The 13,235-nt window shown below is 44.8% G+C and overlaps 1 protein-coding gene across 6 annotated transcripts in view; it reads left to right on the top strand.

The window, feature by feature from the left end:
- Positions 1-13,235, top strand: part of HIRA (histone cell cycle regulator) — a 264,562-nt gene that overhangs the window by 17,430 nt on the left and 233,897 nt on the right. For 5 of the 6 annotated variants that reach the window (XM_085864316.1, XM_085864313.1, XM_085864312.1 and 2 more), the window contains exon 4: positions 5,502-5,592. The exons of the other annotated variant lie outside the window; for it this stretch is intronic. In XM_085864316.1, the coding sequence (XP_085720442.1) occupies positions 5,502-5,592 (91 nt within the window). The remainder of the gene's footprint in view (positions 1-5,501; positions 5,593-13,235) is intronic. 6 annotated transcript variants of the gene reach the window in all.

The following is a 13,235-nucleotide window of genomic DNA, read 5'->3' as shown; positions in this document are numbered from 1 at the left end:
TCTTGGTGAACAGTGAACGCAGTGAACTCAAAGTAGTGAACGACAATGTAGAACGTGGAGTAGCTCTAATGACGGAATACAATGAAATACTCACTTCCAACGAGGACCAAAAACAATATTTGCAACAGGTTGTTTCAGAGCATAGAAGGAAAATGCTGACCTGCAAGAAAGAACTTTTGCACGAATAGTGAAATTGTTCAATGCATTATTATGCAAGTATTCAGTGATGTGAAAATTGAAAATAGATGAAATAAATGCCTCGTGATTGTAAATTCATGACCTGTATTACTTTTTATCCAGAAGTTATTCAATTCAGTAGATTTTCTTTTTCTTATTTTGGGTTATTGGAATTTAAAAAAATTCTGAAATTTCAATGTCTGGTAGCGACCCCTAAACATAGTTTGATTTGGCTGAAACTTCATCAGTGGTGTTTTCTCATCAAAAGGAAAAGAAATGGGGGTGAGACTTGCAACTTTCAAAATTTTTTAAAAATAGAAACCGACCTACTGGGGAGTCATGGATTCACTGGATCATTGGGTGTAGCACTGTCGGTACCTGTGCAGGAGGCCGAAAGTCCGAGTGTTTGGGTCTTTGGTGCTTCCAGGCTTGCTCTACGGATGTGAGACTTGGACTCTGACCAGGCATCTGAGACTGAGACAATTCCTTTGGTACCAGGTCTCTTCGGAGAATCCTTGTCTATCGCTGGTCAGACTGTCTGAGCGGTTGCTGAGAGAGACTCAAATGAGATTTGTTACCTGCATCATCCGTGTGTCAGATGTGGCTATGTGGACACGTGGCTCGTTTTCATGACGCTGATCCTGCTCACCAGATTCTCTCAGTGATTGAGCCTCGTGAGTGGAGGAGGCCAATGGGCTGACCATGTGCTTCGTGGTTGCAGCAGGTTGATCGGCATCTCAAGGAGATGGGGATGGGCTCGGAATCTGCCGGCGGAAAGTTGACGCAGCGATGAGCTGCTCCGGCGCATGCTCCCATACCTGACCTGACTAATCTGTAACAACTTGAATTTTCTCCACGACTCTTCACCATTGAGAGGTGGGGGCGAAAACGATGGGTGACACGAACAAGTTGATTAAATTTTGGTCAAGATCCGGTTGCAGATCCAGCTTATCAGTAGGATACAAAACAAACTGGTCAGCCTGGTGAAGGTATATAATTAGTGAATCCTCTATAATTGGAAATGTTATGTTTTTGTGTCAGACTACTTGCATTGCATAATTCTGATAGTATCTCTGAGAAAGGCAACTCGAGTTACAGTGAATTAAATAAATGTGATACGTATTGGGGGGGAGGGTACGTGCGAGTGAATCAGTGGCATTTACATCGAAATGAATTATCAACAGAACTTTGAGGATGACTTTTGTTGAGACTACAGTGTTTGAGTAATGTGCGAGTGTCACTCCAACATTGGGGAGAACTGGACTGGGTGAAAGATTTGTCATGGAAAAGCAATGTGCTGAACCAATGGTCAAGCTTTGGTCAATCTTTGAATTCAGACAGTTTGTCACCTTGTGTCGGGATTGACCTTGCGTGGTGGCCATAAAATGTGAAGTGACACGGAGGTCTTTGAGGGGAACCAGAGATGCAGGCAGCTCCAGCAGCGTACAGAGCCTTGGAGCAGCGGAGTGCAGAGATGCTTGTCGTGCCAAGCAAGGGCCAAGCGAATGGTGCACAGCAAGGACAGATTGCAACGGCATTCTGAGCCTTGTATCATTGGGCGTACGTTGATCACAGACCTGATCATGATCCAGTGCACCTTGCCGGTGTTCACATTCACTCCTGCTGGCAGACTGGTTGTGCTCACGAGGAGCCAACGCAGCACTCAGGGTGTAAACCAACTCTGCGTTGTCATCCTTCGCCGACAGCTTCTCTGGGCAGCTTGCATTAAGGTCGTACGGATGACCTCCTCCTCCTCACGCTACGACCGGGGCTGCATTGAGATGCCATATTGTGAGATGATTCCCACGGGGCTCACTCTCCAGACACAAGGTTGACCTGGTTCACCTGCATGTTTGTTTCAACACGGCAAGGTTCATCGATTGCACGTTCGGACACTGCAAGATTCTGACTGATTCACAGCTCGAATCCTAAAAAAAGGGGTGTATTTGAACGTGAGTGTAAAGTTGCTTTCACAAAGGGAAACTACCTTGTAAAAGTTTCTAAAACATGATGAAATATTTGAAACTGCATTGAAATATATGTGTGTAACTTTGATAAGTTTTATAAATCATTGAATGTGACTTGTATTTCCTGTGTGGAATTTTGCACTTACTGAGGGTTGATGATGAATTATTTTATTGATTGAAATTTGATTGAATTATTATTGGATGATGTTAGCGCATGTAACGGTGTGTTTTAATAAATTGCATTTTATAGTTTCTTCTGTTTTATGTCGTGCACTGGTTGTCAATTGACTGAAAAGTTTCAAGTGATCATTTTAATTGTATGCCATGCTCCCCTTGGAGTACTCAAGGGGCACTAATTCAGAGGCTTGGAGTCTACGCGAAACAAATTGGGGGCTCGAATCGTTGCAACTGACACACTCAGTTGTCCGCGCACGTACTCTTCCCCCCTCCCCCCCCCCCAATACATATCACATTTGTTTAATTCACTATAACTCGAGTTGCCTTTTTCACAGTTACTATCAGAATTATGCAATGCAAGTTGCTCACACAACCAACCTGTCCACCAAGTTTCGTCAGAATCCATCCACAATTTTTTGAGATGTACTGCTCACAAACAAACAAATGGGTAAAAACATAACCTCTGCCCACCTTCAAACAGTCATTAGAATGTAATTACGATAAAAGTTAGAACTTGGAACTCTGCTGCCCATTGTCCACTGACCACACCAACTTCTTCAAACCACTTGGAATACCTCTTCAATCAACTAATATTTGTCTGTGTTGCCTACCATCCACCCAATGATGATCACTCGATATGCATGTTTATTTCCTCTCATACGGATCATCTTGTAAATATATACTCTCCTTTCCTCATCTGCAGTGATTTAAACAGAATATGTGTGTTGCCAGTTGGCTCGGTGTCAGCTCTGCAACAACCAGCAATGATATTGCAGCATCGGCCTTCTTTGACTCTTGAGGTATGAGCTAATCTGTAAACTTCCCAACCTGGATTTCTACAATTGGGACGTCCTCCCTCTTGGACGTAGTCAAGACAAACTTTCCTTCCAATCACTCTTGTTGATCCTCTGCCCCTCATTGCTCTTCTGACCACTTGCTTGTCAAAGCCCATATATCTCTGGCTATTTCAAGGGAGCAACCTCAATGGAGAAACATATGGCTGTTCACGCAGACCAGCTGACAGGGACTTCAAACTACCCTCTCTTAAAAGGATTGGGTTACCATCTTGACAGCATCAGATATTGATTCAGTGTGGGAATACTTTTACAAAAGTCTGCTTTGTCTAATGTGTCGGTTTATCCTGTTCTGTCTGCGACTATCCCATCCATCATCTCTACCCTGGTACACTGAATATTGTAGAGAGGTGGTTGCAGTCGAGCAGTTTATATTCTCAACATACCCCTCCTCTCTCAGTCCTTTGATCCTCCCTGGTGATTACCACGTTGCATGCATTCATCCAGTGACATAATATTGGACTGGGGGTTAAAGAAAACAAAACGTACAAACATCATGCTGTAAGGCTGATTGAACTTGCGTTCTGACAAAATTGATCCGATGAAGCAATAAAAAACTGTTGTGACATTGTAGAGTTTAAGAACTGGAGCCATATTTGTTTGATCCAGGTGTTGGGAGTTGATGAAAGGTAAAGGACTAAGACTTGGGTTTCTTGTCTAGGCAGGGTAATAAGGACGTGTAAATGCATTCAAAGTGTTTTCAAATGCCTTAGATGGCAGAATTGTTTTGGTAATAGCATAGTAGGTCTAGTCCTCCATAGTATTGTTGCAGGCCGGGGATCGGTGGCGAGAACGACCGCGAGGTGGGGGAAACTACGTCATTTCCATCAGACTCCCCGGAATTGTAGGCCGTCGCTCCGGATAATTTCGTGAGCTGGCGGTTCGGTGAACAGACCGTGGTCGCCAATATCTAAACCGTGTAGCGTAGGGTCTGTTTGTCTAAAGCCAATTTACCTAAGTAGCTACGCGATTTAAACTATCGGGGAAGCCACGCGCCCTTGGAACGCCTGGTCGAACTGGATTTACTCTACCAGCAGCGGTCGATTCACACTACCGACGACCGCTTTGCCATCTACCTTTCCGGCTCGTTGCAGTTGAGCGGGGCCTGCCCAGGATGTCCCGGCTCGGATAGAACGATTACTGGGGATGAAACCCCACTTATACTCAGACCCAGACCATGCTGGACCAATGTAAGAAAGGACAGAAATGGACTGGGGACATTTCTAATACATTTATTAACAGTAAAATAAAGACAAAGGCAAGACTTGACGAGAATATGCAAGCAGGGAAATATTTACAATAAGCAAAAAACACTTACTCAGTTCTACTTAAAGACGGGCCCACACGCAGACACACGCTCAAAAAGAAAAGAAACCCCAGAGTCTTTATTTGACCCTCACAGCCGTGAAGAGAGACAAGCTGGGGGTCAGCGTTTGGTGGGTACCTGGTCGTCGGAGGGAAAGCGTGCTCTGTAGTGCGGCACCTGCCAAAGGTCGTCGGTTTGCTCCAGTCGCACGTGTGGGACTCGTGGCTCGTTGCAGAGCTCGTGTGGCGAATAGTCGGGGTCCACAGAACTCCTCTCCCCATAACAGCCACCATGAAGAACGAACCAGACTGCTCACAGCCACCGTGAACAAGAACCAGACTGCTCACAGCCACCGTGAACAAGAACCAGACTGCTCACAGCCACCGTGAAAACTCCTGGTCCAACCACCGTGAAAACTCCTCTCCACCGAACTCTCTGCTGAGGATGGCTTCGTAACTTTTATAGACCTTCCTCAGCGGGGAGGGGCCTTGGTAAAACTGATGTTACTGTTCGCCCCGATTGGACGGGGCTTCCATGGGTCTGCCCTTTCTTGATGGGGTTTTGGCCATACCGGGAAGCCCGCCCACTCTACATGTGCGGACTCTCCCAAAAAGGTACTTCACAAAGATTTTGCCTCGAAACAGCGACTCGCCTGTTGGGCGGGTGAAGCGCTTGTTCAGTGGTGTTGTTGGTTTGTTTGTTGGATGGTCTTAGATGGTTTGTTGGATGTAAAGATTTAATAACCTAGCTAAAAGAAGTTGCAATGCACGTTTTTGATTCTCCCACTAGACAAAAGGGAAGGGGATCTGACTACACATGTACTTAACGGGATAACTGACTTTTGGGACCTGTATGTTGAATGCAAATGGTTTCCAGATCCGTAACAGTATGTACAGCAAAGTGAGTGTACATTTCACTTTTGTTTTTAAACTTCCATGTGATTAGCTCAATCGAACCCTGAATTTCTCTTGTGCACCCTTTATGTTGCATAATGTCTCATTTCCTTTTCTTTTGTTCCAGCCTGTGTGAACTGTGTCCGATGGTCTAACAGTGGGAAGCTGCTGGCTTCTGGAGGGGATGATAAGCTTGTTATGATTTGGAGGCCAGTTACGTGAGTTGGGGAAATGGCGGGGTTAGCTGATGGAAATATGTTTGTGTTGTAAGATACTTTTGAAATATTGTGTAAAAGTTTGGACTGTGAGCTGCAGCAAATGTACATTGATCTGATCATGGATAACTTAGTATTGTGTGACACTGAAATTTTTGACATTTTAAAGGAGAATAATTAGACCTCATCTTGATTATTTTAATGCTTCTCTAAACTACATCATAAGTTGGCATGGCCTGGAGATACAAATGTGAGACTTGAGCTTAAGCTTGGTCAACATTTTTTTTTCTTTTCTTGTTTTAACTCAGTGAGTTTAATCCACTGCAAGTGAGGAAAAAGGAACCAAAGATATGCTACATTCAATATCGGGGAGCATCCTATCGTTGATTTTGCAGATTTTCTTCAACACTTCATAAAATATTGGGGCAGGAAAAGTGGATGCTTATGAACAGATAAGTTAAGACCACATTTTTTCTCTGTCTTTTTTTTTTCTCCATGTAGGTATCAATCTTAAGCAGTTAGATTAAATGTATCCTTAGCTTTGGAGGTCGGTCTCTTCAAGCATAAAGAAAAGAATGTCAATGTGGATGAAGCTGAAACTGGAAGCACTGAGATTTAAACTGCAAGTTAATACAAAGTGCCAGGTTGTATGTATCAAATGGGCAGATACATGTCACAGTCCATGTTGTATTGTGATCCAGGCATATCGTCGTGCACCTCATAAAAACTGTAAAATGTAGTCCAACCGTTTTTAGTGATTGGCTGATAGGAAATCAGCAATTGGTGAGGTCTGTAACGTTTGTTGCTGTTTTCTTGCAGCCGGTGTGTCAATGGTGTGGTGTGCTTTTGATGAGTGTCGGGTCCTGCGATGCATTGACATCCTGAAAAAAAATTGATGTGAAAAATAATAATCAGAATATCATCAACAAATCGAAGAAAGGTGTTCAGATCTTTAATTACTGTACATGATTAAAAAAAGATGTTTTATGCACTGAGCTACACCTGGAACAGTGGAACGTATGATGTCAAGACGTAACAGGAAGTTGGTACAGTAGTTTTTAACTCTTAACCCTCAGCACCCGAGTACTGTACAAGCAATTTCGTTTTTCTTTGCCCTCGTGACTGTTTTTAAAAGCAATTGTCAATTGGTTATTTTATATAAATCGGTTGTGCTTTAGAAAGCCTATGCAGATTACCGATGCGCCGATCCGTGATCGTGATACCGGCTTGTGCCGATTACCGGTACGGCGATCCATGATAGTGATACCGGCCTGTGCCGATTACCAATACTGTTCTGATTCAAAAAATAAATACTGATCCAAAAAGAAGAGCTTGTTTAATATATACATTTTTTTTATATACCGATATACTGGTATTCTGGTATGAGCCTACCAATATATTGATATTGGAAAAAAAATTAATCCCGATGGAGCCGAGATGAGTTTGACTGCAAGGTAAAACTGTCACTTCAATCGAACGACGCAAGATAAGGCAGAATGTCTCAACTTGGTATTTTCTATCAAATTCTGTCCCTAACCCATTCCACTTTGTCCCCCACCTTACCCCTCGTACCCACTGCCTCGACTGTGTCTCACACCATTGTAGGTTGCAAAAGTTTTCTTCAACCTCGACTCCATTGGCGATGTGCGCAGATGGCATCGATGTCAATTTTCTTAAACCTACTGTGCTTGATAAACTCATGACCTACTGCATGCAAGACTGCCTTCATGCCTTGCTTTCCTCAATTTGTGCAGTCAATGCACTACTATTAATGGAACCTTTTCCTCTCCCAGTTGAGACTGAATGCCTCCAAGGCAGGCAGTGTCTTTGGCTATTTTCTTGTTCCTCATATACATAAACAACCATTCTGATGCCCTGTAAAAACCCTCTCTTCCTTTTTTGCAGATGATTCCACATTGTGTCTTCTAATGATGGGCAGATAGCTGCATCACTCTCTGCTGATCTCGAACTCATTTTTTACTGGTGTCGATGTCGGAAAATCCAAAGTTCTTTAATCGATCAATGTCTGACTGGCAGTGGGTATAATCCAAACGTATTTCGAATGACAAAGCAATGTAAGAATGCAACCCAGACTTGTACAAACAAAGCATTCCGGCATGGTGATATACAGAGCAAAGCAACTGATTACTTGTTTTTCGTTTTCCTTATCACTGCTTTACAATTTATATTGTAACTGTCTACCGCTCCGACCCGGTTGGCCAGGTTTAAATCCAGTGAGTTGCTGAGCGGCCATGTCAGTCCCTCGCCACAGAGACTTTCCTTAGGATTCCTTTGTCCAAGGTCGCATTACCGTGCGATTGGAATCCTTGCTACAGACGAGTTATGTGCCGAGGCAATCACAGGATAGATCTTATCTTTGGCCGAGGATACCAATGATCTGTGTGATGCCGGGAAGTCTGACTGGACCACACCGTGAGCAATCGTCATCTCGAACGGATTCCTTCAGAGCCGCCAAATTAAAGTCACAAGCAAGCAGGATGAGCCAGAGACTGTCAGGTTTAACTGGAACAGCACTCTGTCGAGCACATACCTCTGCCATGCTGAACAGCTTACATTTTGTATCCCACCGATAGGCCGGAGCTGCTTTCGGACCTTAACCAAAATCTCATCAGCTTGTTCCCATCACCTACCCAACTCATCCACCAAATTTTGTCATAACCCATCCAAAACTTTATATCACATTTGGCCCTATCTCTCAATGATGAAGAATCACTTTGACAATAAAGTAATTCTCATATCTGGAACTAAATACGGATTTTCACCGAAATTGCATCCATTCTTCCTTGTCATACATGCAACTGTACACCAAGTTTCGTCCGAATCAGTCCATAACTTTTTGAGATATCATGCTATATATAATTTATGACCCTGTCTCTCAATGGTGAAGAATCACTGAGAAATTGAAAAAAAAAAAATCCAAATGCAGATCTTCACCAAAATATAATCATTTCGTCTGTCACATACCCAAACTCTCCACCAAATTTTGTCCGAATCCTTCCACAGCTTTTTGAGATATCCGATTCACTGACAAACAAACAGACAGACAGGAGTGAAAACGTAACTACTTCCATCTTCGGTGCTGGAGGCAATCAGCCGATACTGATAATGGGCTGTTAAAATCACGAGGGAGTTGTAGCTTATCCTGGTACTCACAATGTCAGTTGTGAAAGAAAACCAGGAAATGTTTCAAGGTTGACATCGCACCTCTGACCTCACACCCTCATAAACTCAGGTGAAGACTGTCTTTGTCATATAGCTCCTACTAGGAAGACAGTCATGTGTTCTGAACACGTTCAACAAGTGGAAAAGAAATTCTCCATCTCTGATCGACAATGGTCAGCAATCTGCCGCTATCATTTCATGTATATGCTGGGCTGTTTCATGGATATCATTGATATTCCAATCGCACGCGATCTGCACTCTCTTCCAATGACCACTCTTCTCTCTACATATTTTGGTGACTTGGCACTTTAAGCACCTCCTCGTATTTCTGGAAGTTTTGCTTGTGTTTATTTCTGAAATGAAGCATGAGGTTTGGTGTGTTAAAAGTCTTTGTTGTCTTCCCTCCGTGTGAAATGGGTTGTTGACGAGCCATTGCAGACAGCAAACCAACTGGTGTTTTCCCCTCACATGAAGAGGTTCCAGATGACCGGCCGCTTCTTCCAGTCTCTAATCCACATGCTCTGTTATCAGTATTATAATGTAGCGTCATTGCCAATAACGAGATCCAACAAAGGAAGCAATATCAGCTTGTTACCGATTGCCGATATGATTAAGGCGTGACTTGTAGTCAACCTTATGTAACTGGTTCATGATACTGGGAACCCAGGTTGAAATCTTACACACCATCATGTATTTGTCTGTTGTCTTCCAATGTAATATGTAATATGCTTAAAAGTGTGCTGATGTCTACAGATGTTTGTGAAGCAAGTCATAAATCTCGTGCACGACAATGAGCCGTATGTTTAAAGTTAAGTAAAATAATAAAAATAATAATTCTCGTACATTACCAAGTGTTTGTCGAGAAATAAAGTTTGATAAACTCCTGATATTTTGAAAAAGCTCCCCAACACACTCCATATTACAAGAAAAAAAAATAAACAAACTTTTATGATTGTTGCCAGGAATATAAAATGCTGCTTTGATTCTGATTTTGGTGTCTGATGATTAATTCCTATCAAGACGTTTTACAAAAGTGAAGGTTAATTCAGCTGGTTGATGTGAGATTGGCCAGAATCTGCAATTAACCTTGTTGTTGGTTGCTATCTTCATATGCGGGTTTCAGAAGGTGGAGCAGAGTCCTCCCGGGTCTCAAAGTATTCACCTTCGTGGGTTTGTACATAATATATAATATATATGTGTATATATTGTTGTGGATTCTCGCCCGCTGGCGTGCGAACGACCGCATTTAGCCAATGGCGGCCGTCTCGCCCACCGAACGGCTAATCCAGTCGTGGCTTTTCCGGATCAACGCCTGAAACCAGCCACGGGTGTGTTTTTAAGCACACCACAACCTAGTCAATATTCCACCCGTGTGCGACAGGGTCAATCGCCGAATTGTCGATATACCTAATTATTCGCGCGGGCAGACTACCGAGAGACTGCACCTCAACGGGGCCGCTGGGACACGAGCCGCTTAATGCAGCTCGCTCCGTTTTGGGATAACTGAGCGGGGTGTTATCGTGAGCCCCGTTGAACCCGATCACTTTACCGGCTATTTAAAAACCAACTATATTCCGAGTGCAATATGGCAGTTCAATTCGGGAAAGAGGACGCAACGAATGGGTTACATTTAAACAAGCACATTTATTCCACACACAACACATATGCAGTCATGTATCAATCAATGTACGTATGCAATCATGTATGCACTCAATGCAAAACACGCATGCAGTTATGCAGTTATTTAAAGCAAATGCGGGTAAGGGACAAAACACGAGCAAGACAAAGAGCTACCACCGTCTATTTATTATGTACAGTCACTTATCGACAGTTCTACTTAGACATGGCGCCACAACGTTCATTCAAAAGCAAAGAAAAACCCCAGGACAGACGAGGGGCAGACTGGACCTCTTAGGTCTTTATAACACGGAGCCGTGTAGACCGCAAAGGCTCCGCGAGACCGAGCTGGCAACCTTCACCTTGCTGGGGCGGCCTGCGACGTCCCGTCTCCACCACCCACGGTAAGGCACGGCTCGGCAGGTCACACGCCTTGGCCCCGCTGCGCTCTGCTCCCTGCAGGCCCCTACCGCGGCTCCACTCACTGCCCACCACTTCGATACGACACCCTTCTCTCCTCAACCTCCAGCACCGACTCAGAGCGACAGAGAGAGAGAGAGAGAGACACAGAGAGAGAGAGACACAGAGAGAGAGAGAGAGAGAGAGACACAGAGAGAGAGAGAGAGAGAGAGAGAGAGAGAGAGACACAGAGAGAGAGAGACACAGAGAGAGAGAGACACAGAGAGAGAGAGAGAGAGAGAGAGAGAGAGAGAGACACAGAGAGAGAGAGACACAGAGAGAGAGAGACACAGAGAGAGAGAGAGAGAGAGAGAGGGACACAGAGAGAGAGAGACAGAGAGAGGGAGAGAGAGAGAGAGAGAGAGAGAGAGAGAGAGAGAGAGAGAGAGAGAGAGAGAGAGAGAGAGAGAGAGAGAGAGAGAGAGAGCGACCCAGGTAGAGAGAGTGACCTTTCGTTCAGCGTGCCCTTTTATATCCACGGTGCCTCGCCCCCCCCTTTCGCCCCCCTCACTTCCAGCATGCGCGCGAAGCTTCCAGAAACGGCGTTTTCCTCGCCAAATCGGGGCCTTTTCCATTCTTTTTCTTTTTCCCCGTGTCTCTTCCGCACGTGTTTTTCATTGGGGGGGGGAGGGGTGAGGCCGTCGTCCGTTCTCTCCCGACGAGTGCCAGGCTTCTCGCAACCGTGCTGAGGTGGCAACGTGGTGGTGGTTACGGAGGTTGTTGTAATGGTCGCGTGGCTGGCATTTTGTGGTGGTCATGGGGGTGGTGTGGTTGGGCGCTTGTGGTGAAGGCGGTGGTGGAGAAGGTGTTGGTGGTGTCAGTGGTGGTTGATGAGAGCGATGTTGGTTGTGGAGGTGGTGGTTGTGAAGCGTTTGGTCCAAAATAACGATAGTAAAAGAAAAACGGCTAACTGAAGATTCACAGCCCTGCACACGAATAATTGCCCATTAAACATCGGTGGCGAAATCTATCTGAACACAGACTTATCAACATAACTGATCTAAGGACCTATATGGTGCTCTGCGAATTTCCACAGCCGTAACAATATATATATATATATATATATATATATATATATGTATATATATATATATATATATATATATATATATATATATACATACACACACACACACACACACACACACACACACACACACACACACACACACACACACACACACACACACACACACACACACACACACACACACACACACACACACACACACAGAAACACTACATAGCCAAAGTATATGGACACCTTCTTGTCCAACATCTCATTCCAAGATCATGGGCATTAAGATGGAGTTTGTCCCCCCCCTTTGCTGCTATAACAGCCTCCACTCTTCTGGGAGGGATTTCCACTAGATGTTGGAACATTGCTGTGGGGATTTGCTTCCATTCAGCCACGAGCATTTGTGAGGTCAGGCACTGATGTTGGGCGATTAGGTCTGGCTTGCAGTCAGCATTCCAATTCATCCCAAAGGTGTTCGATGGGATTGAGGTCAGGGCTCTATGCAGCCCTGAGCTCTTCATTATGGCCCATTCCACTGCCAATGTTTGTCTATGGAGATTGCATGGCTGTGTGCTTGATTTTATACACTTGTCAACAATGGGTGTGGCTGAAATAGCCGATTCCACTAATTAGAAGGGGTGTCCGCATACGTGTGCGTGCGTGCGTGCATAGCCATTAGCCCAACGGAGGCTCTTTCTACCCCCTTTCCATCGGGACACATTGGCTTGGAGGTGGACGATTTATTTGCACTTCTGACCTCCAGGACATTTGATTAAGCACACCACGGGCTTTTCCTGAACGGTTATTCTGACGGTCAAATACGGCTGTGGATCATTTACCTCACCCACCTCTCTTTCTTTGACATTTGACACCCACCTCTTTCACCATGTTGACGTCCACCTTTTTCCATCGACATCTGATGCCCTGTTCGGCAGCTCTATGGATGCTGGCTGGCTCTTGTTCGTGTCGGGCTGAACGAGGAAGGGATGATCTCGAGATTGACAGTTGGAGGTCACGTGCAGCGATTCACCAATAGACAAGGTGGACTTGGTGGAAGTCTGCTTGAAGTCCACCCAGGCTGGTAGCCTATAAAAAGGATGGGAGGGCTGTCGTCCTGACAGTTGGTGACAATTCCTGACAGCTGGTGAACGGTTCCTTACGGTTCCTGACCAATGTTGACAGCTCCTTACAGCTGTCCATTGATTACGGCTCCTGATAGCTTCTGACGTTTGGACCGTTCCTGCTGGTTCTGTTCGGTACCTGCTCTTAGCGTACCTGATTATTGGCGTCCCTGGTTCCTGGGGGTGACGACGTGATGTTGATTGGTGTTTGAGCCTGCTTGTGGGTGGGTGCACGGCGAGGTAGGGTG

This window comes from Eptatretus burgeri, chromosome 18, assembly GCF_056783735.1.
Source record: "Eptatretus burgeri isolate ZD-2024b chromosome 18, Ebu_testis_v1, whole genome shotgun sequence".
In the NCBI taxonomy this organism is placed as follows: Eukaryota; Metazoa; Chordata; class Myxini; order Myxiniformes; family Myxinidae; genus Eptatretus; species Eptatretus burgeri.
The sequence above is the reverse complement of the archived record's forward strand: the minus strand, read 5'-3'. Positions and strand labels throughout refer to the sequence as shown.